The 26,268-nt window shown below is 36.7% G+C and overlaps 1 protein-coding gene across 1 annotated transcript; it reads right to left on the bottom strand.

Annotated features, from left to right (window-relative positions):
- Positions 1 to 9,759: 9,759 nt before the first annotated feature.
- LOC132601833 (amino acid permease 6-like) lies at positions 9,760 to 24,196 on the bottom strand. The gene is made up of 5 exons (XM_060314893.1): positions 24,103 to 24,196; positions 23,107 to 23,252; positions 14,343 to 14,364; positions 10,952 to 11,142; positions 9,760 to 10,197 (listed from the first exon to the last, which is right to left on the bottom strand). Exons 1-5 carry the CDS (start codon positions 24,194 to 24,196, stop codon positions 9,760 to 9,762), a joined length of 891 nt encoding a protein of 296 aa, XP_060170876.1.
- Between the last annotated feature and the right edge of the window lie 2,072 nt (positions 24,197 to 26,268).

The raw sequence follows: 26,268 nt of genomic DNA, 5'->3' as shown, positions 1-26,268 counted from the left end.
TACCCCTGTGCATCTAGTGTGAATCGCACTTGGTGTCGCACTCGCAGGTTGCACCAAATATTTGCAGGTACTGCATCTTCAATTAGTTGTGGTGTAGCATCTGCCGCATCAGGTGCGACTCGCATGTGGTGCTCGCATGTGGTGCACCACTGTCTTTCTTTTTAGCCATCTCTGTCAATAGATACTGCAGCACCTGTGACTCGCATGCAGTACATGCGATTTATAGGTGATGTTTTGGTTCATTTCAGCTGGTTTTTGCTTCATTTTGCCTCAAGTCGCTTCCAGCACATGTTATTCTGCAAATTAACACCAAAACACGAGAAACGATATCAAAAGTACTTGGGGATTTACAAAAGACTAAGCAGTTGACGTCGAATGTGCCGTTATTTCACGGCACATCAACACCCCCAAACTTATACTTTTGCTTGTCCTGAAGCAGTTAAAGCAAAACTACAATATATGCCAATTGCTAAGGTACTACAGTGATGATCGTGATCAGTCAAAACCTATTCATTTAAAATATGAGTTCCACTCCCTCTTGTTGCGAAACATGGTGCCTTTCCTCAAAGGTCGAGCATTAACCAACCGCTGCACTTGGTGACACAATGTTACTCTATCTTTTAAGGAAACAGCTTCAAATGGGGCGTCAAGAAGTAATTCTTTCGTTGAGCTTAGTAATCCACATGCCCTCACAAAAGACCAAAGAAAGTCCCACACACACATATTCACAAATAGCAACTGGGACAAAATACGAATAAGGGGAGAACAACTCACACTCAGAAAAGATAATGTACAAGTACACAAATGTGGTGCCATAAGCTTGCCCTTTAAGTATTTCTCCACTAATGTAAACATACTTTGTTCAAAATCAATTAGGAATTGCGGGTCATAGATAAGGTTCGGGGTTAAGGTGGGGTGTAATTTGGGTAAGAGTGACTTGACTTCTCCCTAAGCATTTTCGAACACGCTTCCTTCACCTAATCCGTCCCTTCTTCAACATTTAAGCATTTACCGCCCATTGGTGCCTCCTTTAGCCAATATCGTTATTGCCTCCCTAGTTTCCCCATTTATTTCTTACGTCACAACCATTATTCACACCCTTGTGTTCACAACTAAACATAAAATTTATATGTACATATACACACCTTTCTATACACATATGTTTACATAAACACTTTTTTTTTGTGTGTCCTCTACTCTCCATCACATACCATGCCTTTTCTTGACAGCTACCACCCCCAAACTTAAGCGCTTTAGCCTATTTTAGCGTATTCGACTTGCTTAGTGAGATAGGGTGCCAAAAGGTGGGTAAACAAGGGCAAAAGGGACAGGGCTTATCACAAGGTTGTAATAAAATAAAAGAAAAACAAAGTTAAGGCTCAAAAATGGGTTAACTAGGATATAAATGCAATGGGTAGGAATTTTTAGGTATAGTGGCGGTCCAAAGAGAGCCTAATATCCTCTTTCAAACAAGTGTAGTTTAGGATTTCGCCTTGAGACACTTTCCGGGCAAGTTCTAGATCATAATTATGCACAAGACTAAAACAATAACCTCTCACACACATGGCACATGGATTACTTTGCTATTTTCTAACTACTTCTCAACCCATCATTCTAGGCTTTGCAAAATATCTATGTGTCACCAAATGAGTCATGTTAGTGTTGCTCCTTCCCTCTGAGTACATATGCAAAAATTTTAGGAGAGGAGTGTTATTAAAATACGATGGAAAAACGAAACAAGACAAAAACATTTATGCTATAAACTTATCAACCATCACTATTATACTTGGCAATGAAAAACTACAAGTGCACAAACTTAAACATGAGCTATCCTACAACAACAAAAACAAAAATATGAAGCGTGAGCTGTCCCACCCCCAACAAAAGGAATATACAGTGTACCCAATGCATCAAATGTAGTACAAGAGATGAGTAACTCACGATGGACGCGTCAGGCGTCCGATGGTGTCTGATCAGCAGGGAGGACCTCCAACGGAGGTACTATCAATAGAGGTGGCGCAGTATCACCCTCGATCGTTACCTCCAGCCCGGGTGTCACTATCTCAGGACCCACAAATGGGGGCAATAGTGTGTCAGCTGGAGGGGCGGTGGATGAACTGGCCTCACCCGCCCTCGGGGGTCGGTAGGCCCCCCTTGATTTCCTGCTCGCCTCATAGGACTGCTGCATGCCACATATGTGTCAATCTCGTCCTCAGGAATACCAGCAGCTCGGGCAGAAGTACGTGCCTCCTCAAGACGCTCTCTCTCTCGGACCTCCTGCTCTGTCTCAACAACTCGAGACGGTTGTACCCTCTCAACAGCTGGGTCACCCTCAAGCTCCTCGTCAAACTCTTCCTCACTTTCTTCCTCCTCTTCTTCCTCTTCTTTCTCATTTTGTTCTTCCTCCCCAGCTGGCTCCTCAACCCCTTTCCCCGAAGGCATAGCAGGTTCTGTGGGCCCAGTGAAGAATAAGAAGGCACCGGATGGTAGAATGGGTGCACTGAGCTCAATGTCTGGGACTTTCAATACTCGAATATCCTCCTTGACTTTAGCCAGGTCCGCCCGAATAGCTGGAAGTCCGCCTTCACCGCCCCCCTCAATACGCTCCAACCGACGATCGATTTGGCGTACATGCTCCTTAATTTTGTCATGTTCTTTCCTAATATCTGTGACAGCCTGAGTGTATAGTGCAATTGCTGCCTCAATAGCCTCTTTCACAAAATTAGGAAGCTTCTCAACCAACCAATTGACCTTAGCATCCGTTGCCCGAAGCACTCGCATACCCTCGCTAGACTCCCCACGAGCTGTTGTGGTGGATGGTGGAATGGGGGCATAGGGAACTGTAGTGGAAGAACTCGAAGGGTCTGGCCCCGGAGCTCGAGGCACATAACTAGGAGCTATCGCATCATCATCTGTGGCCAAGTCCTCGAGCTCCAGAATGTGAGCATCAAGTACTGTCACCAAGGCTCTTGGCTCTGGGCTCACCCGCTTTTTCTTTCTAGTCCCCGGTTCTAACTTGGTGTCATCTATCATTTGGTCAGCCTTTAACATCCTGTCCACCCGAGGAAGATCACGAACCTTCTTTCGTCGGCATAATTCAGTGATCAAGAAAGAAAAAAGGAATGATGTGCCCTTTTGAGTGGACTTATTCTTGATCTCGTCTCGGATAATTACCCCCATATTGACGAGGTACCCGGACATGAGTGAAGCAATGAGAATACACTTTGCAATGGGTATGTCAGTGTTATTCTTGGAGGGAATCACCGGCGATGATACTAGGGATAGCCAAAACTTGGCTTCACGGTTGAAAGTGTTCTTCTCAATGAAGACAGATGGATCTAGCCATGGTGGAGTCCCTGAGGCAATCACCGTAGCAACCCACTCTCGCTGCTTCTCCGGGTTCTCCATCCTTAAATCATATTATGAACTCACCGGAGGACAACCTTCAATAGGATCTTTTTTGCTTTGTTGCTCATATATGAAAGAAGTTATGGTATCGGCAGCACAATCAATATCCTTCCCCCGAACCGGAACCTAACAGAAGTGTTCCATATTTTTCTTTGGTTGGCGGTGCGAGATCTTTGCATTCAACTTGACCGCATAAGCCGCATAGAATTCCATCACAAGGGATGGGCAGTATTCATCCGGCTGCATGAAATAGGTCCATCTCAAGGCCTCGAGCTTACGAATGATGCCCGGGCATTGGTCTAGTAGACCATGCAAAGTGACCCTCTTTTCTACAATGAAGCCCCGGACTGGATTTTCATCGGGCTTAATGTCGCTCCAAGTCTTGTACAGGTCCCTGGATCCAGGCACAGTGAACCGTTGTTCCATTGCTTCCCTTCTTTCACCTCTTGTGATGGCATCCTCGGGCTCAGGTGAGGAAGCCTCATGTGTCCCCTCTTCAGACTGGGGGACGGGATCCGCAGGTGCCTTTTCTTTTCTTCTAGAGGTGGAGGCTTGTCGTGTTTCTCTTTTTCCTCCACCTTGAGCTTTATTTGTTCGAGCCATCCTGTACAACATACAAAAATACACCCATTATTTATGGTGTTCTTTAAGAAACAAGAAAGAGATATGGGAAAAAAACATAGCATTGCAGGGTGGCATCACCAGATTCTTGTTCTTCACTGTCAACACCTGCTGCAGCAGGTGCGATTCGCATGTTAAACATGCGAATCGCAGATGCTGCTCGCAGGTGAGGCATTGAAGGAATTTGTTTGTTGTTTTTTTTTTAAATATAAACACACAACACAGATGCACACACACAAGAACATACTCATGTAACTATTTCCCTTAAGAGGGCTGTCACCCCGTCTATCATTGGGAAAAGCTATTTAATTACTCGCGCCTATGTTCGATGGTCATCCCTCATAAAAGACAATGTCAATTTTATAAATCAGAGAGCATCATGGATCCTATTCTACAGGTAATGTGCCGTGGGTACTCAAGAATTCCCCATTGTTGGCGAATGATCATATTTCCACAACATCCAAACACTCACAGGCTCATTTAGGCATTTCATCAAACGAGTTCCGAGCATGCATCAACTATCAATTCTTACAACAATGGGTACTCGATAATTCCCCAGTCGCTATCTAATTATGCATCAACAACCACTTCCTAGAAGGACTACACAAGCATGGGTACTCAATAATTCCCCATTGTTCATCAATTTCCAACAACCCACACAATGCATAAGATAAATCTACCTAACTAACTAATTACACCAAGTGGCAGGGCATGGTAATAACATGGGATTGAGCAATTCGTAGATACCACCTAATGTAAAGAAGAGAAGAGTTGACATACCTTGAGAGTTGATGACAGTTGGAACCCTTGAAATCTTTGTTAAGGTAAAAGAAAAGGAAACACTATTTAAGATTTGTGATGTAATTAAGAATGATTGGAGTGAAGTGGGATTATGGAATGATATAGAAGGAAAGAAGGAGGAGGGCGAGAGGGAAAATGAAGAGCGTAACTGATGAAATCATCAGTTACGTTTCTTTTATTTGAAAAGAAAAGAAATCGAGTCGGGTCGGTCCGACCCGTGAATCACATTTACCTGCATAACATGCGACTTGCATGTGGTGCAGCATGTGTAACATGCGAGTCGCATGTATTGCCAGTTTTTCGCATATGCTGACAGAGAATTTGGCTTTCTTCGCCTGAAATGTTGCATCACCTGCGAGGCGCAGGTGCTGCAGCAGGCACGACATGCGAGTGGCATGTGCTGCAGCATGTTATGCCTGTTGGCATTTTCCCAACTCTTCTTCTTTGTGCACACAATTTATTCCTACACATTTAGACACACATCAAAAACATCACGAAAGTAAAAACAACAAACACATGAAAATGAAACTTGGGTTGCCTCCCAAGAAGCGCTTGATTATACGTCGTAGCACGACGTTGGTACCTATTCAACCTATTCATGGCTCATTGAGGAGGAAGACCTCGAAAATCTTTGCTTCATTCTGAGATCCCAAGTAATGTTTCACCCTTTGCCCGTTCACTTTGATTTTATTTCCACTTGGGCAAACAAGTTCAATTGCTCCATGTGGGAACACTTGTGTGATTTCAAACGGGCCTGACCATTTGGATTTCAACTTTCCGTGAAACAACCGGAGCCTTGAGTTGAACAACAATACGCGATCCCCGAGGCTAAATTCTCTTTGCAAAATCTTCTTATCATGAAAGTGCTTCATGCGGGCCTTGTCGAGTGAAGAGCTAGTGTAAGCTCTAAGTCGAAATTCATCAAGCTCATTGAGTTGTTTCGTCCTCAAGTTTAAGGCATCACTCCAATCCAGATTCAACTTTTTCAAGGCCCACAATGCCTTATGTTCAAGTTCCACGGGAAGATGACAAGCTTTGTCAAACACCAGCTGATAAGGAGACATACCAATTGGTGTTTCATAAGTCGTTCGGTAGGCCCATAACGCATCATCCAATTTCTTTGACCAGTCGGTCCGGTTAGCATTCATTGTTTTAGAGAGTATGCTCTTGATCTCCCTGTTTGAGACTTCAACTTGTCCACTCATTTGGGGATGATATGGGGTGGAAACTTTATACTTTACTCCATACTTCTCAAGAAGAGTCTTGAATACCCGGTTGAAAAAATGAGAGCCCCTATCACTAATGATAGCCCTTGGGGTTCCAAATCTTGAGAAAATATGTCTCTTCAAGAATACGGTGACATTTCTTCCTTCATTATTAGGGAACGCAACGGCTTCCACCCATTTAGACACGTAGTCCACCGCCACAAGAATGTACTTGTTGTTGTAGGAACTCACAAATGGACCCATAAAGCCAATACCCCATACATCAAACAATTCAACCTCAAGAATCGGGGTCATCGTTAGCTCATGCCTCCTCGAGATGCCTCTATGCCTTTGATATTGATCACAAGCTTTCACAAAGTTATGTGCATCTTGATAGATTGTAGGCCAATAAAAGCCACTTTGAAGAACCTTAGCCGCCGTTCTTGCACTACTATGGTGTCCACCAACCTGTGATGAGTGACAAGCTTCGATGATGGGCATCATTTCTACTTCGGGTATGCACCTCCTTATGATGTTGTCGGTGCAAACCCGGATAGATATGGCTCATCCCAATAGAATTTCCGGGCATCACTCAAAAACTTCTTCTTTTGGTGGAAGTTCAAATCCTCCGGCATGATGTCACTTGCGTGGAAGTTAGCAAAATCGGCATACCAAGGGATCATGTCATGCCACCCCGCCATTACTTGCTCATCTGGAAATGACTCATTGATTTCTAGGCTATCCAGTAGATGCCCACCCTCTTCAAGACGAGACAAGTGGTCTGCCACTTGATTTTCACAACCCTTTCTATCTTTGACTTCAAAGTCAAACTCTTGCAGGAGAAGGACCCAACGTATCAATCTCGATTTTGCATTTTTCTTTGTCATGAGGTAACGTCGAGCTGCATGATCGGTGTGAACAATCACATGGGTTCCCAACAAATAAGCCCGGAACTTCTCGAAAGCAAACAAAATAGCAAGCAACTCTTGTTCTGTGACAGTGTAATTCATTTGGGCACCGTTTAGAGTCTTGATTGCATAGTAAATTGGGTGGAAGATCTTATCACGCTTTTGGCCAAGAACAGCCCCCATGGCAAATCCACTTGCATCACACATCAACTCAAAGGGTTGAGACCAATCCGGAGCAATGATGATAGGAGCCGATGTGAGTCTCTCTTTCAAACCCTCAAATGCCTTCAAACAAGCATCATCAAACACAAACTTCGACTCCTTCTCCAACAATTTGCATAGAGGGTTGGCTATTTTCGAGAAATCCTTGATGAATCTTCGATAAAACCCGGCATGCCCGAGAAAGCTACGAACACCTTTAACAGAGATTGGGGGAGGAAGCTTAACAATAACCTCAATTTTAGCTTGATCAACCTGAAGCCCCTTTTCCGAAATCTTGTGTCCTAAGACAATGCCTTCTCTAACCATGAAGAGACACTTCTCCCAATTTAGAACCAAATTTGTCTCTTCATATCGTCCATAAAGTCCAAATTAAACAATATAGCCAGCTTACTGTCATTTCATTTTAATCCAAAGAATTTATGCAACAATTCACCTTATTATTTGCCTTTTCACGTATTAGAATGATGTAGATCTCGCAGCAAGCACAGAGAAGTGATATGTTTAAGGCTACACCTTTTGCCTAGGCCAAGTCATGTGTAGTAGATTATCTTAACGGTCAATGAAGCAGGTGAAAATCACAGAATATCATCGTTTAAATCTCAATAAAGACAAGATTTAATCTCATCTGGTAATATTAGACATGGTATTGACCGTAAGGTGTACCCATAATTTTTAGAGATGCAAATAGTAGAAAAAAAGTTGCTGTTTTTAGGTTTGTAAGCACAGATATTGCAACATCCATTTCTTTTTCTTGGTTAAAGGTAAATGTTTTTTTGAGCAAAAAGGTTAGGTGCAAAGTCGAAAAAGGCTGGTGTGCTGGGAAAAAAAAAATGGTTGTTCCGTTGCCGGACTGGAACCTGTCTCTCAGGTGAGAAGCGAGTATCCTAATCAACTAGACATCAACGGATGGTTGTTGAAGCAGCCCTTCTGACAGACTTATACTTTCAACGATTATGGGAGAATACTTAATCTAAACCCAATATATGTATCAAAATAATAACTGCATACATCAAAGTGACAGGTGCATGTCATATGCGGAGGCGAAGATTTAAACTTTATGGTCCAAATTCATTAGTATATTTTAAATCTTGAACCCATAAAGAGAATGTTAGGGGTCGTTTGGTGCATGGTATAAGCTGGGATATTCCAGCAGTAATTTTTTGTACCATGTTTGGTAGAAGTTATAAATTCATCCTGGGATAAATTTATATATTCTACCAAACAGAGTATAAAATGAAGCACAATCTTAAGGATGGGATATCCCACCTTATTCCATCTCCCAAATGGAATAAATTAGTCCCGGGATTATAATCCCGAAATAATTTAGCCCGCGTACCAAACGACCCCTTAAAGTTTTGAACATAAATGTAAGAAAAGTGAACAATTAATAGTTGAGGTATGTTTTGACAAACAATTGGTGATAGTTTAGGTAGAAAAATCGCACACCTGATCGTTCAGTTAGGAAGCTCACGAAAAAGTGATAGTTCAGATGTGTGTATGACCATTATCTCTTAATTTATGCTCCGCATCAAAAGTATAGCTTCATCTGAACCCAGTGCTTTGACCACACCATCCGCCACTATGTCTTATACATATGTAAGCTTTATTACTTAATTATTGTGATTAATTAAAGATATGAACATCGATTTTATATAAATATACCACTTACATTATGATAGATTGATATGGTTCGATATATATGCACATCATATGAGTAATTAAATTTTACTCTTTCTTATGAAAACATGATAAACCATAAAGTTATTACTTTCAAAACTTTTCATGCATATATGGGCCTATGGTTTTAAGCAACTGAACTATTCAATTCAGATAAGTGATATGTTTAAGGTTGTACCTTTTGCCAAGGCCAGTCATGTGCGGTAGATTATGTGCCACAAGTAGTGTTTGAAAGTGTAGCCTAACGGTCAATAAAGTGGGTGAAACGTATAGGAATCAGGGTTTGAAATCTTAATATAGACAAGGTTTGTTCCCTTTTGCTAAACCTTTGCGGCTAGAATTACTCTGCGATGATGGGAGGCAGCAGATGTCTCATTGAATAGTTGAGGTACCTACAAACCAGCCCGAGACCACCATTAATATAAATAACACTTCAATTATGTACCTTGATACCATGTAGACAGGGGCGTAGCCAGTGGCGAAGTCAGGATTTTCTGTAAGGGGGTTCAAAAATATGAAGAAGTAAACATACGAAGAAGTCAAGGGGGTTCAACATCTACCATATATACATAAAAAAATAATTTTAACCTTCAATTTACACTGTAATTTTCTACTGAGGGGTTTCGGATGAATCCCCTCGGTTACACTTGGCTACGCCCCTGGGCATAGCTGGCTATCTTTGTCGAAGGTGTCAATTGAGTCCGAGTCCCCTATGCTGAAATTACACATATGTCAATTTTGTATGTATATATACTATATTTGAATCTCTTTGATTACATAGAAACTGCTTAAACTCAAGAAACTTCTTACTAAAAATACTACTTACATAGTTAAGATCCTCAATATTGCATACATAGTTATGATCCATACAGTGTGTAAATAGGTCGGAATTGTTTTCCTAAGTTTTACGCTCTTGCCTACCATAACGCTCCTCCAGCTTTATCTGACTTGGGGAACGACAATGTAAGCAAGCTTACACTGATAGAGTTAAATGAAGAAATGAGGATTGATATAACTAATCCCAACTTGTTTGGAATTGAGGCATAATGTATATTCCCACTATATTTTGGAATTTTCCTCTGAGCAATGTGCATTGCTATAGGGAAATAAACAGTTAATGGATAAAATGAGGCTGCCCCAATTAAACCCAAGATTGCATTGAAGAATGGGAATATCATAGCTATTACTGCTGTTACTACAACATATGCTGTCATCCATAACATCCTGAAATAGTTTGCATAGTAAACACCAAACCATGGAATGTTTATGGCATGTTGAGAGGTGATGAATTTGTTGTCTAGCCATTTCTCACTACAACGAGCCTCCACAAAGCCATATATGGGTTGGCAAAAAACCTGAAAAGGACAATATATAGATAGTGTAAAAGAAGATTTTCGCTATCAAGTCAGTTAAAGATAATTACAAGTAACTGCCTATACTAACCGGAAGAGATTAATTAAGTTATGAACAGAAAATGGATTTAGAATTTGAACTTTATATTGAGGATGTCACTGCACCCACTGGCCATTTGAGACTTTAAATTACTGGGTTCAAATTATAATATTTGTACATATTAGTGAATTTCTTAAGGTGTATACAAGGTTTAAATTTTAACATTTATACATATGTAGTGAATTTCTTAACGCATATACAAGGTTTAAGTCAAAAATACTGAATATAGCTTAATCCAGAGCTTATATTGTAGATTGCCCATGTCTTCATAATAGAGGTACACAATTTTTTACCCCATCAAATAAAATTAACCTACAACAATCAATCAAAAAGAAAAAAAAAAAAAAAAAAAACCTACAACAATCAATAACTCTTCATATCAATTTAATATAGTAACGGAGAAAATACAATGGAAACTTGCTTATAACTAGTTAAATTGCATTCATGACATGTAAAAATAATTTATGTTATCAACTTATGAATTCAAATTTTAAGTGGAATTAGCGACCTGGAAAATAAGACAAACAACCTGACTATAACAGATTAAGTATACTGGCAATATAAAAATTCTTTATACTATCTAGAATAACCATCAAGAAAACAGTAACATTCATTTAGTTAACTCTAACTTTTAATCAGGTGGATAGCAATGCAAACGTTAGCGAAATCAATTAGCCAAAAGGGTTCATAGAAACCAAATCCAGTGAGGAAATTTCCAGGAGCATCATTGCCAAAGGCTGCATAGCTAATGGTACCACATAACGCATAAAAAAAGGTTGTGGTAAAAACTCCAACAAGTGATGCTCTCTTCATAGTTTTGTTCTCTGCTGGTTTGTTCTCAATGTGTCCTACAATTGCCAATTTTGATTAAGCAAGCAATTATTTCTCAATTATAAGACCCCAATTTCGTAAAATATTTGTGCAATTTGAATTTTTGGATCATAGTAATTTTAGACTTCCAACTTTTGGGTTCTTAAAAAAGACAAATTTCACTGCTCTCGATTTATTATAAATGTAAATCAATCAACCAAATAAACAAACAACACCCAGTGTGCTCTCATAAGGTGAGTTTGAGGAGGGTAGATGTATGCAGACCTTACTCCTACCTCTGTGGAGTAGATAGACTATTTCAGATAAAACCCTAGGCAAAAAAAGAAAAAGAAAAAAATAGACAGTAAAATAGAAAGTGACAAAACAAATGCAACAACAGATCAATCAACCAAATCTTGATACTAAATTAATTGTAATCGGATGTATGAACTTTCACGATCCATTTTAGAAAATTCATTATGATTGAAATTGTTCTTATTCAAACTATATGTACTGTATATATGGTTGAAAACATTTGAAAAATATATACTTATATGAAGTTCGAACAAATTTTGGCTAGCCAAAAAGGTAAGAGAGAAGTTGTATGTACGTAACTTAGGCAACCATAGCCTAACAAATTAATCGGAGTAGAGGTTGCAAAGGGTTTATCTAAATCTCATTCACAGAAAAATTACATTATATATATTAGATTAAAATTTACTTTTGTGTATCATATTAGTGACGGAAGTAGAGGGGTGGAAGGGGATTCAATTCGTTTAAAATTATACTGTATAATTTCTTTTAACATATACCTATATAATTGAAAATATAGAATTAAATTCTTTTGACATTTTTTTATGAGATTTCTTATTCGAATTTCTAACTCTGCTACTACTGTATCACATCGTTATAGCTGTTGGTGTATAGTCAAAATTATCAAATCACAAAAAGAATTGGTTTTAGTAAAAAAAAAATGCCAAAGGAGTTCCATGTCGGTACAAAACAGAAGTTTGTGGTTCATTATCATTATCATGAAGTAGACAAACCTTGACTGCTGAAATGAATTTGACCCGTTGAATTACAGATCCTACATATCATTGGAGTAATTAAAATGTGACGCCTGGTGATATATATCCACAACAAATATCAACATGCATGGTTGTTAAGAGAAGAAGTATGAGACTTTGCTTTCACTTCTATGACTCAAAAAAATCGTGGCCCTAAAAAATAATACTCTCCTATAGTCATTACATGCAGAATGGCAGTGGAAAAGGTGAAAAAAAGAAAAAGAAAAAAAGTTGGGACATGACTATAAAATAACATAGATATTCTATGGTCCTTATCAACTTTGTGCAGCACATGCATCTATGATCTACCCACGCACCATAAAAAGATACGCATCCGTCCTAATTAATGTTTTAAAAAAAATCAATCCAAAATAAATAATATCTTTATATATTTCATACTAATTTAACTTTAAATTTTCTAATTTTGTAGAAACTATACAATCTTGATTTGTTCCATTCATTCACCAAGAGAGAATATATATAGGATACAATCTTGAACCCTAGTGAAACAAGGAAACTAAGATCCTAGTGAAACAAGGAAACTAACTAATATATGATAATTATCTCCCTACAAATATGCTACCAAATAATATCAAATAATATAAAGATATTATACCGCAATACCCCCCCTCAAGTTGGAGCATGGGAATAAAAAATGCCCAACTTGGAAAGCAAGAAGTCAAACTTAGTTTTGCCGAGAGCTTTGGTAAAAATGTCTGCCAGTTGTGAAGATGTTGAAACGTGTGACGGAGAAATCAAACCTTCATTAATTGCATCACGAACAAAGTGACAATCTACCTCAATGTGCTTTGTTCGTTCATGGAAAACCGGATTTTTTGCGATGTGCAAAGCGGATTGACTATCACAAAACAATTTGATCGCCTTGGGATGTTGTATACCTAAACTCAACAACAGACCTCTTAGCCACTTCAACTCACAAGTGATCACAGCCATGGACCTATATTCAGCCTCTGCAAAAGATCTAGAAACTGTGTGTTGCTTCTTTGTCTTCCAAGAGATGGGAGATTGACCTAGAAATACTAGCCAACCTGTTAACGAACGACGAGTAAGCGGACAAGCCGCCCAATCAGAATCACACCATCCCTGCAAAGTCAACTCACTGTCGGCACGTAATAAAATACCCTGTCCTGGTGTGCCTTTCAAATAACGGACCACTCGTAAGGCTGCTTCCCAATGTTCAATCCAGGGTTCTTGCATGAATTGAGACAAAATATGAACAGAATATGCCAAGTCCGGTCGAGTGACCCCTAAATAAATCAAACGCCCGACTAATCTACGGTAGACCTCCGGATCCTACAACAAATCTCCATTTGCAAGGCCAAGTTTATGATTTTGCTCAATAGGGAACCCACTTGGCTTTGCACCTAACAATCCTGCTTCAGAGATAATATCAAGAGTATACTTGCGTTGACACAAAAAAAACCCTGATCAACTACGAGCTACTTCAATACCAAAAAAATATTTGAGAGACCCAAGGTCTTTCATTTTGAAACAATCACTCAAATAGGCTTTGAAAGTTGCAAGTGCAGCGGAATCATTCCCAGAAATAATAAGATCATCAACATAAACCAAGATATTAATCTGAATATCCCCTCTAGTAAATGTAAAAAGAGAATAATCAGAATAAGATTGAAGGAAACCGTACCCTTTCAAAGCAGTTACCAATTTTGCAAACCAACATCTAGGGGCCTGTTTCAACCCATACAGCGATTTGCGCAAACGACACACCAACGTAGGATCTGGACTTTCAAACCCGGGAGGGAGCTTCATATACACCTCCTCATCAAGGTCACCATGTAAAAAGGCATTATGAACATCCATTTGGTGAAGTTCCCAATTTTTGGATGCTGCAATAGCTAGGAAGGCTCGAACAGTAGTCATCTTGGTGACCGGAGCAAAAGTTTCATTGTAGTCAATTCCCGCTTGTAGATGATTTCCCAATATAACCAAGCGCGATTTGAGCCGTTCCACGTCTCTATTTGATAAAAACTTGGTCTTGTACACCCATTGATTACCAAGTGCTTTCTTACCCGGAGGAAGATGTTCCAAAGTCCATGTACCATTGTCTTCCAATGCACGTATCTCTTCTTTCATTGAATGTCTCCAACCTTCGTGTTTCATGGCTTCTTTGAAGGTCTTAGGAACCTTACCTGAAATAATAGCTGCAAGAAACTTACGATAATTTACAGAAAAATTGTCACAATTAATATAGTGTGCCAAAGGATAGGGAATACCTGAGGATTGATTGGTAACAGGAGTTGTAGGGGACGGACTATTAGCAAAAACTGAGTGTGTCACATAATCACGAAGCACAACAGAGGGAAATTTTTCCCGAAAACCATGCCCCAAACCACCTTCCACATTCGTGACTGGGGTATGGTGTTGCTGCCCCCCCTCGCTGCCAGCGGGCGCTGGGTTCCCAGCGGGCTGTGCAGTGGCTGTTGGCAGCCACTCAGCCTCGCTGCCAGCTGGTGCTGGGTTCCCAGCGGGCTGGACAGTGGCCGCTGGCTGCAGCTCGGCCTGGCTGCCAGCAGGCGCTTGTTGGGCAGTGGTTTGCGGCTGCTGCTCGGCAGCCTCCGAACTATCAACTTCGCCCCCTAATTCATCCCCGTACACCATAAAATCACAATCAATTTCAGCACCCTCATCAAAAAAACTAGACGAAATATTAACATCTTCCGGACAAGCAAAAGGAAACACATCCTCCACAAACTTTATATCACGAGAGACAAAAAATTCCTTCGTATCAAGATCAAACAACCGCCACCCCTTCTTACCAAAGGGATATCCTACAAACAAACACTTTCTGCTCCGACTAGCAAATTTGTCACCCTGAGTTTTTTGATTATGAGCAAAGCACAAACACCCAAAAGTACGAATAGCATCAAAAGAAGGAGGTTTATTGAATAAAATTTCAAAAGGTGTTTTATTTTCCAATTTGGGTGTGGGGGTACGATTTATGAGATGAGATGCAGCAAGAACACATTCACCCCAGAAAAAAATAGGCAAATTGGCCTGAAATCTGAGAGCTCTCGCAACATTCAACACATGTTTATGCTTCCCCTCTACCCTCCCATTCTGTTGCAGAGTACCCACACAAGAGGTTTGAAACAAAATGCCAGTGGCGAAAAAATAATCGATCAAACAATTAAATTCTGTACCATTATCACTTTGTAAAACTTTAATTGTTTGATTAAATTGTCGATCAACCATAGCAACAAAAGCCATAAACATCGAAAACACTTATGTTTTATCAACCAACAAGTAAATCCAAACAGCTTGGGAAAAATCATCAACAATTGTTAAAAAATAATGAGCTCCACACGACGAAACATGGCGATATGGGCCCCACAAATCACAATGTATTTTCTCAAATATTCTAGATGCATTATTATCACTTAAAGGAAATTTGTCTCTAGGATGCTTAGCACGTAAACACACTTCACAATCCTTTGCTAAACTACTCTTATCACTACTGACATGAGGAAGCAACTTAACTACTCTCTCGGAAGGATGCCCCAATCGTCGATGCCACAATTCCAATGCGGACGTTGCCACGACAGTAGACACATGTTGCACCACGTCCGGTTTGCTAAAATAGTATAGTCCGTCCCTCCTAACTCCCGTTCCAATCAGCTCCTTCAGTGGGTCATGAATAGCACACATATAAGAATTAAAAGAGACAATAGTATGTAAATTATCAGTAAGTTGGGGGACGGAGAGTAAGTTGCAACGTAAATAAGGCACATAAAGGACATGATGTAAGGTGATTTTATCTGACAGTCGAACAGAACCTTCCAAAGAAGCAAACACCTTTTCACCATTAGGCAAACCAATAGGACAATCAACAGTATGGACATCAAACAACCAAGATTTCTCACCGGTAACATGATGAGTAGCACCAGTGTCAATAATCCAAGAAAAAACATCAAACTTACCATTCAAGCGATTTTCGGGAATTGTAGCATTACCAAAAATTTCCGTAATAGCCTTCCATTGTTCGGAAGTAAAGTGCTGACCGACGGCAGCGTTATTTGATGCGCCCTTGAAACGAGTAGGCGTGATATAGTCCCCGGGTCGATCTTGAGGACCGAGAAAAATAGGGAGAATTAGACTCAATTTTGGGTGGTGGTGGAGGAGGTACGGCGTCACAGGCCATGGAAATTTACGATGAAGAGAAGAAAAAAAAAACGTGTGGCCTGATTCCATATAGAAACTATACAATCTTGACTTGTTCCATTCATTCATCAACAGAGAATATATATAGGATACAATCTTGAACCCTAGTGAAACAAGGAAACTAAGATCCTAGTGAAACAAGGAAACTAACTAATATATGGTAATTATCTCCCTACAAATATGCTACCAAATAATATCAAATAATATAAAGATATTATACCGCAATAAATTTATTCCTAAAGAGATATTTTATAATCATACAAATATTTATAACTTATTTGAAAATCACAAATTTTACTAATAGTGTTTCTTTCACTTTTAAATTAAACTTCGTGTCTAATTCAACATTCTCACATAAATTGTGAGGGAAGGAGTTTTCCTCTTCATTTATTGTTTGTTGCTAAAAAGTTCATTTACTTTGTCGGATCTTTAGTATTTCTAGTATATATAAATGGGATAAGAGGACGAACACAAGGCTAAAAATTTGTAAAAAAAAACATTTTCAATTGTACTATAAACTTTGTCAATAAATCACTACTGTAAGGATACGTGGATTCCAATTTCTTAGATATTCACGTGTAGCACATCACTGCTTTATCAACATTAATTATGAGTGTCTCTCCTCTACTAAAACAATAATGAATATTTATACCAAAAACTATATAAATTCTACACTTTAATCAATTACTTTTTTATTTCATATTGATATATGTCATAGTACTGAATATTTATTCTCTTCTCATTTATATATATATGCACTTCAATTTTAATTTTCCGACACATTTATTTCTTCCATGTACTTTTACTTGTTTACTTTTGATTTTTCAAGTTCTTTAAGAATTAATAAATGAAGTACTCCCTCTGTTTCATATTACTTGGCTACATTACTAAACTACTTTTTTATCCTACATGGACGTATGTCATAGTACTGAATATTTATTTTCTTCTCATGTATACACATATGCACTTTAATTTTAATTCTCCGACATATAAGGTGGGGGAAGAGTCTCCCCCTCCGGTGCCTCTTCCCTCAAGTTCCTCGGGTCCCCCTTTTGATTGGTGACACGTGTCACTTAATTAAATTAATGACTCGGATTAATCTCTAATAATTCAATATATCATGTGGAAGTAACCCCATTTCTCTCCTTCCCTGCGTGGTCTTTCTTTTCCTTCTACTTCTACACTGCTAATTAAGACACGGTCCACTTTAAGTCATGTTCTCTCTTATTCCGTCCATAATCAGTAATTTATGTTTCATATTATTTGATCACATTATTAAAAATATATATTCAAATTATTTATTCATTTATAAAATTAAAATAAAATTAATTAAATTTTTCCCATCTATCCTTTCCGTCCCATATTACTTGGCCACATTACTAAAAATATATGTCCAAATTATTTATTCATTTACAAAATCAAGATAAAATTAATTAAATCTTTCTCATCTTACCTTTACTAATAAATGTTTTTGAAAATAGTCAATTTTGATTAGCATGTATTTATTGGAGAGAGATGGGGGTAAGATAGTAAAATACATCTTTTAGTTATGATTTCTTAAGGGGCGTGCAAAAGGGGAAAGTGGCAAATAATATGGGACGGAGGGAGTATATATTTTACCATAATATTCATATTTATTGGTGTAAGTCTCAATAGCCTTGGAAAATGATTTTCAAATGAGTAATTTATGTGAAGGGTAAAATTAATAATAAGAACAATAATTTCTAAAAAGAATTCTCTTGATATGTTAACACGGATAAGTAAAAGTGAACGGAGGGAGTGACTTTTATCCATATTTTCCTTCTTTGACGAACAATAGCAATGCAAATTTGTACCAAAAGTTATATGCATTGTACACTTTAACCAACTACTTTTTTATCCCACTTGGACATATGTCATAGTACTGAGTATTTATTCTCTTCTCATGTATATACATATACACTTCAATTTTAATTTTCCTACACATATTTATTCCCTCAGTGCACTTTTACTTGTTCACTTTTGACTTTTCACGTTCTTTAAGAATTAATAAATGAAGTATATATTTTATCATAATATCCATAATTATTGGTGTATGTATAGTCTCAATAGCCTTAGAAAATGATTTGGGAATGGGTCACTAATGTGAAGGGTAAAATAAGAAGAAGAAAAATTTCTTTCTCCTGATATGTCAACGTGGACAAGTAAAAGTGAAGGGAGGGAGTGGTTTTTATCTCCGTTTTCCTTCTTTGTCAATACTTTACTTATTTTACTCCCTTTGCATTCTCTGATTATTGTTTCTTTACATTTATAAAATGTATTACTTTATAATCATTTCGGAATTAAAATTTGGTGATTTACGATATAACATATACTTTCTAATTTTTATTTCTTTGTAACAATTCTTTTTATCTATAATTGTTAATACAAAAAATTATAATATATTTTTTAATTAATTTAATAAAAATATTTTATTAGTTCTGCTTTTAAAAAATTCAATATATACAACAATGGTTCTTATGTTTGGATCTGAACAGTTAGTTAATTGAGATGGATATCAACCTATCGGTATACATATATGATATTAAAGAATTTAAATGAAAAGATCTAGAATCAAAATATTAATTTTTCCTCATATTCTTACTAATTTTCTTTTTCACATCGATGAACAACTTGCATGACAATGAGAAAAAAGTCCGGCTCTTTCCATCTCAAAAACTTAATTCCATCATATGTTTTTAATTTTTAAACTCTATTTTTTAATTATAACTAAAGTAATGGTACATAAAATACATTTTGTATATGTTGCTACATAAAACAACAACTAGAATGTTTTTAAAAGTTATTTCCAAACGACAAACCTTAAAGATAGGCTAATTAAAGTGAATAGACATGTTCGGTCCGTTCATCGCACGGGCATATATTGCTAGTTATATATGTATTTGTCAAGTGTTAGTTTGACAGGTTATGACATCGGACAGATTAAAAACTCACAAATTATTTACTCTCTCCATGTCAAAATTTAGACATGTGGTTGAGTATCATCTAGAAACCGATTTTTTAACAGTAACATTTAACAGCTACATGAGTAGACAGATACCACATGCGTCTGAATCCGTGACTTAAGTAGTACAAAAAAAGAAAAGTTGAACCAAAGTAGTATAGAAAAAAAAAACACATAAATAGGATTCACGCACGAATTTCGTGCGTGAAAGGACCAAAGTGCAAAAATGGACTTTGGGCCTTTCACGCACGAAATTCGTGCGTGAAGGAGGCTTTGCCCAAAATCACTTTCGCTTCTTTCTTACTGTGATGGAAATTTTATGCTTCTTTCTTACTGTAATAAAAATCATGATTTGCAAATTGCAGGCATTTATTATCATGATTTGCAAGTTGTACGTGCAAATGGGCTTGACATTATCTATTACTAGAGTCCGGAATCAAAATGCCCCCAAAAAAATCACTTTGAACCAAAAAAAAAATAAAAAATTCTATAACGCAGTAAAATACTGCGTTATAGAAACAGTACAAAAAAAAAAATTGGCCAATTTTATTTTTTGCAACACTTAGTGTTTTTTTCCATACTTTGACCAATGATTAGTCGTGTGTCAAGACTCCGAAACGTCAATATTTTATATAGAACCTGATATTTTTTTCTGCGTACAATAATGTAGGCCCAATACATCAAGGATACGTAGACGTTCGGATCGTCATTTTAGTGGTTGAAAAGGTGCCCGAAGTAAGTTTTGTTTGAAAAAACTTAGTGTTTTTTTCATACTTTGACCAACGATTAGCCGTGTGTCAAGACTCCGAAACGTCAATATTTTATATAGAACCCGATATTTGTTTCTGCGTACAATAATGTAGGCCCAATACATCAAGGATACGTAAACGTTCAGATCGTTATTTTAGGGGTTGAAAAGGTGCCCGAAGTAAGTTTTGTTTGAAAAGACTTAGTGTTTTTTTTCATACTTTGACCAACTTACATATACTGTCAAGCCCATTTGCACGTACAACTTGCAAATCATGATAATAAATGTCTGCAACTTGCAAATCATGATTTTCATTACAGTAAGAAAGAAGCATAAGATTTCCATCACAGTAAGAAAGAAGCGAAAGTGATTTTGGGCAAAGCCTCCTTCACGCACGAATTTCGTGCGTGAAAGGCCCAAGGTTCATTTTTGCACTTTGGTCCTTTCACGCACGAAATTCGTGCGTGAATCCTATTTATGTGTTTTTTTTTTTTCTGTACTACTTTGGTTCAACTTTTCTTTTTTTATACTACTTAAGTCGCGGATTCCATGCGTCTAGAATGTTTTATTGTATATTTAACTATTTCGAATTATATGATAGTCGACAAATATGAGTCAAAATATAGTGTGATAATAAATATTAGGTCATGTATCCTGTAGGCTGTATGATTGGTGAGTCTGATGAGGCTATATATGTAGATTTTATCCAATAATATCTGTAAAGGAAAGATGCTAAAGTTTTAATATTTGTAATTAGGTCATCATCATTACTTTACTTTACTACTATTAGAAGCACCGGTTGGGTGCTTTTTCGTCGTCCGTCGTCGTCAGCATCTTCTGGCTGTACATTGATTTAGTTTACCAAGAAAACCAAACCCTTTGAAAGAATTCCTTTTACGTCCAATCTCCTTTATTCAAGCTTACACGTGTCCTTAAATGTATTTCTCAGTGGGCCCACTTCTCTTTGTGATTGAGGCTGACAAGTTTTTGCATATGGTAACCTTTTACTGCAGCTAGTTTGATTCTAGAAAATTCTTTGTATAGGTGTTGTACCAAATATATATAGAAAAACACAATCGAGATGGAAAAAAAAAAAACCGCAAAGCCAAAATATTCCTAGATGGACTCTTCCTCTGTTTTTCCTTACTCTATTTATATCAGTTACATTTGGATTACTTAGAAAGGCATGCTTAGTAATTAAAAATATTGGGCCCTATATTAAACAGACCCATAACAAAAATAAAAATAAAAATGTGGGCCTCATATTAAACACCAACCAGTATTAAAAAAAAAACCGGTGGAACCCATCACACTCAAACTCACGGGAAAAAAAAGTGAACCCCATATTAACAAAATCAAGCAATATTAAAAAAAAGTTAATCCCATATTTAAAAAAAAATTGAACCAGTATTAAAAAAAAAAAGGAGAAGAAAAAAAGTGGAACCCACCACATCCAAACTCACGTGCACCCCATATACTAAAAAATCAAACAATATTCATGTAATTCTCAAACTATCCCCATCAAGTCAATAATAGTGGATTCATTGCCACATGCATATTAACCCATTAGTGAGAGCAAATGAAATTATTGCACAACAAAAAACATGAACCTCATATTATTACTTTTCTTCAAAATATTTAATTGTTGTATTTGCTATTCCGCCATGTCATTTATTTTTTATGTTTACTAAAATAAATATACTTAAAATATATATATTTAAAAATAAGATACAATTTAATTACTTTTTTATTTTTATTCTTACTCTAATAAATGTGAAAAGAGATTAATATCAAATGAAAATCAAATAATGAATAAGGTAAATTAGTCAAATTATAATTCTAATTCACGTGTCCTTAAAAAACCATGCAAAAGACAACATGACAAGTAAAATGAGTTAAACCGAGAATATTTATCAAAAATTAAAAAATAACATTTCTTCGTTTAAATAGATAATTAATTTCTACTTTGTTTCGTTTCAAACATGTAAAATTAATTTAATAATTTGAATTACAATTATCCAAATCAAAATTTGATAAAAAATAATAAGTATTTTACACTTTTAAATTAATCGAATTAAAATCGAAAGTATCAACTGATGCTTAAATATTGCTATTATTTTATCTCAAAGAGAGGAAAATAGTTTTCTTTTAAACAAGTCTTCTCTTTTAAAAAATATTAATAAATTTTCGTAGCAAACACGAATAAAATAAAGTTTTAGATACGGAGCACAAACTAAAATGTTATATTAATCGTATTTTGAACATAATATATATATATATATATATATATATATATATATATATATATATATATATATATATATATATATATATATATATATATATATACAATTACATATACATGGATACACTATAATTCGAAGTGTTGGGCCCGTCCGCAGCACGGGCATAAGCCATCTAGTCCCTTAGATAAGGTACCCCTTTTGTCGTCTTCTATATATAATCGTTTTAGAGAATGACAAGCAATGTATGATACTTATCTAGTTATCTCATTGACGTCTTCATCTTGAGAAAAAAGGTATAGAGAAGAAGATCGATCTAGACCTACGTCAGCTCAAATAGTAACCGATCTTCTTGGTAATATATCTATTTTTATTTTATGTTATTCTCATATTCTATAGGAAAATTATTATGTTAAAATGCTAACGTGTTGATGAGACGATAGCGAGGATAGGCTTCGACATACACGTGTGACGCATACATGCAAAGAGACATGCTACAAAGATGTAACAACCCATGATGTATAAATCCTAAGGATATAAATTTTATGCATTGATAGAACAACTTTTTTACGTCTATTAATGCATAATTCAAAATAGTAGTTTAATTTTTATACATTTTCACCAAATTATCAATCAATTTTTGTTATTTGTTTTTTATAATTAACTTATAAATAAGTTTTTTTTTTTTTTTTTTGCATTAACATGACACAAAATTTTAAAATTAAATCCTAAAGATGATGAAATATATAATTTCTTCTTACCTGTATCTCAATGAGAATGGTGGCAAAAGCATAAGCAAAGGCAATATCTCCAATAGCTTGTAAGCTTCTCCAAGGTTTCTGTGATGCCGACACATCCACCCCAACTACTGTTCCTGTTATGCTTGTCTTTACATGTTGCCCTACACCTAAAAAAAAATGTTAAAAACAATTTGCAGGCACGGACCATAAAGACACAAAAACAATCTTCGAAATAATGACAAAAATTTTCTACATGATCAGTGAATTTTATTGTGATAGCAGGTTGGTTAATACTCCCACTGTCTTAATTTATGTATCATAGTTTGGATTTCGAGAGCCGTATTTCTCAAGTTAGATTATGAAGTCGGACACAAAATATTTTAATTTTTTGTCATAAAATTTATATATTTAAAAATTACATAAATAGTAGTATAAATGATTATAATTTACCAATCAAATTAAATGTTTAAAAAGAAAAAAAGAAATTTGTTTGACTCTCGAAATCCTAATTCAAACACCACCACATAAATTGGGACAAATAGAGTATTTTTATACTAGATTAGCAATTGATGATTATTAATAAAATTTAATTGTAATTGTTGAAGATAAGGATCCTGATATACAAGATATATCAGGATATACATAGGATATACATGAAGATATTAGATATGCATTGTATGCAATTGGCTATCCGACTAACGTGAGTCCCATATGTATTCAATCTCTTGTACTTATGTTAGTTATGATAAGTCCTAGACTAGTATAGTTAAGCTTGAACAGAACTCTCTCATGTATATCACTTATGTTAGTTATGATAAGTCTTAGACTGGTATAGTTAAGCTTGAGTAGAACTCTCTCATGTATATCACTAAAGAGATGTGGGAATGTTTGCAGGAAGCCTACCTTCAAGCAACCAAAGATAAGGAGTTTCAACTTAAACAACAACTGCAAAATGTTAGTTAGGAACCAAGAAGATTGATGATTATATTAGGGAGTTCAAAGGCATCTGTGATGGACTTGCAGCCATACACAAGCCTGTTGATGAAGACAACAAAGTGATCAACTTTGCTAGAGGTTTAGGTCTCAAATACAAGACCTTTAGAACTATCATGTTAGGCAAGGCACCATATCCTACTCTAAACCAATTTGTCAATGCACTCAGAGGTTTTGACATGAGAGAGGATGAAGAAGAAGTGCCTCAGCAAAACTTTAACATGGCATTCTCTGCTCAAAGAGGTAGAGGAAGAGGAAACTACTCTCAAAGGGGCAAAGGAAACAATAACTTCAACTCAAAGGGAAGAGATTTCAGGCCTGCTGGCCAAGGAAACAACAGTCAAAACAGTCAGAACAATTCAGGTGGAACTAAAAACAAAGGGAAGGATGCATCTGAGGCATGTCAAATCTGTGGTAGAAATAACCACACAACTTTAAAGTGTTTTTACAGGTGGGATTATTCATACCAGGCAGCAGATGAGTTGCCACAAGCATTAAGTGCTGTAAACTTCCAGAACACATCCAGTACAAATGATTCAATGTATATGGATTCAGGAGCAACCACTCACTTGACAAACAACTCTGGTATTTTATCTGAACTTAAGAGTTATAATGGTTCTGATAAGATTGTTGTTGGAAATGGTTCAAAGTTAGATATTACTCATGTTGGAAACACAACTAAAGCAGGACTGAAACTAAAGGAGGTTCTTGTAGTACCATAGATCAATAAGAATTTACTTTCAGTTAGCAAAATTGCAAAGGATAACTCATGCACTCTTGAATTTGATGAATTTCATTTTGTTGTTAAGGACAAGAAGATAAGGAGTCTATTGGCCAAGGGAACTAAAAAGGAAGGCCTATATGCATTGGAGGATAACAACTTGTTTGCCTTAACTGCTGCACAAGACTGGAAGAAATCAGACACAATTTGGCATAATAGATTAGGACTTCCTAGTTTAAGATCTTTACAAATTTTGATTAGAAGTAGTTGCATTAATGTTAGTAATTGGAATAAAGTGCCTAGTGTTTGTTCTAGTTGCTAGTTAGGGAAGAGTTGTAAACTACCTTTTGGTTTGAGAAAGAACCTTTATTAAAAATCCATTGTGATCTGTGGGGTCCTGCTCCAGTTGAATCATCTCAACATATGAGATATTATGTGGTGTTTGTTGATGATCATACAAGATATTCATGGGTCTATCTATTGAAAAAGAAGTCAGACTTCTTTGACACTTTTCTCAAATTTCAGAAAATGGTAGAAAAGCAATTTTCAAAAGTCATAAAGATATTTCAATGTGATGGAGGTGATGAATTCATAAAAACTGAGTTCATCAAACATATGGAGGATTGTGGTATCATAAGACATATTTCGTGTCCTAACACACCAGAACAAAATGGAATTGCTGAAAGGAAACACAAGCATATAGTTGAAACTGGACTAACTCTACCATTTCATGCAAAGTTGCCTTTATTTCTATGGGTAGAAGCATTTTTTACAGCACTGTTCCTCATAAACAAACTGCCTTCATCAGTTTTAAAAATGGAAACACCTTTTGTTAAGTTGTTTGGTGCTCAACCTGACTACAACAGTCTAAAGGTGTTTGGATGTAGGTGTTTTCCATACATAAAGGGCAGTACAAAGTTTAGTCCAAAAACTTATCCTTGTGTTTTTGTAGGATAAAGCGGTTTGCATAAGGGATATAAGTGTTATCATCCTCCAACAAGAAGAGTGTATGTTTCTAGACATGTGATCATTGATGAGTCTCTACTACCTTATGTGCACTCAGATCAGAAGGAGGCAACCCCTGTTGTTTCAACTCACTTAGCTACTTTTACTGAGTTTTTCTCTAAGTTACAGGTGCAAAATTCAGGAGAAGTGCTACCTAGTGATCATGCTGATCCTAGTGATCATGCTAATCATGCTCTTGCAAATACTGATGTTGTCATTTCAGGGGAAGTGTCCACAGATAATGCAACTAATCAGCATGATTTGTTGCAATTTACTACAGTTGATGGTGATGGAGCAACAACTAATCAGGATCATGCATCAGACATAGAAGTCCTTGATGATGATCAGGTTTCAAGCAGTGACTCTGATGACAACATGGAGACAAATACAGCACAAGACAACATTGTGTCTGTACATAATCCTCAAGGAATACAGCTGGAGGTGGACATTTCAAAATGGTTCAA

Source organism: Lycium barbarum, chromosome 7 (genome assembly GCF_019175385.1).
Source record: "Lycium barbarum isolate Lr01 chromosome 7, ASM1917538v2, whole genome shotgun sequence".
Classification (NCBI taxonomy): Eukaryota; Viridiplantae; Streptophyta; class Magnoliopsida; order Solanales; family Solanaceae; genus Lycium; species Lycium barbarum.
The sequence above is the reverse complement of the archived record's forward strand: the minus strand, read 5'-3'. Positions and strand labels throughout refer to the sequence as shown.

Coding starts and splice junctions, on each gene's coding strand:
- LOC132601833 (XM_060314893.1), bottom strand. CDS start 24,196: ATGATAGTTCTAAAGGTCTTGTATTTGAGACCTAAACCTCTAGCAAAG. Junction 14,365..23,106: donor CCATTCTCATTGAGATACAG/GTAAGAAGAAAT, acceptor AATTATCGTAAG/TTTCTTGCAGCTATTATTTC. Junction 10,198..10,951: donor GGCTAATTGATTTCGCTAAC/GTTTGCATTGCT, acceptor TGTCCTTTTCAG/GTTTTTTGCCAACCCATATA.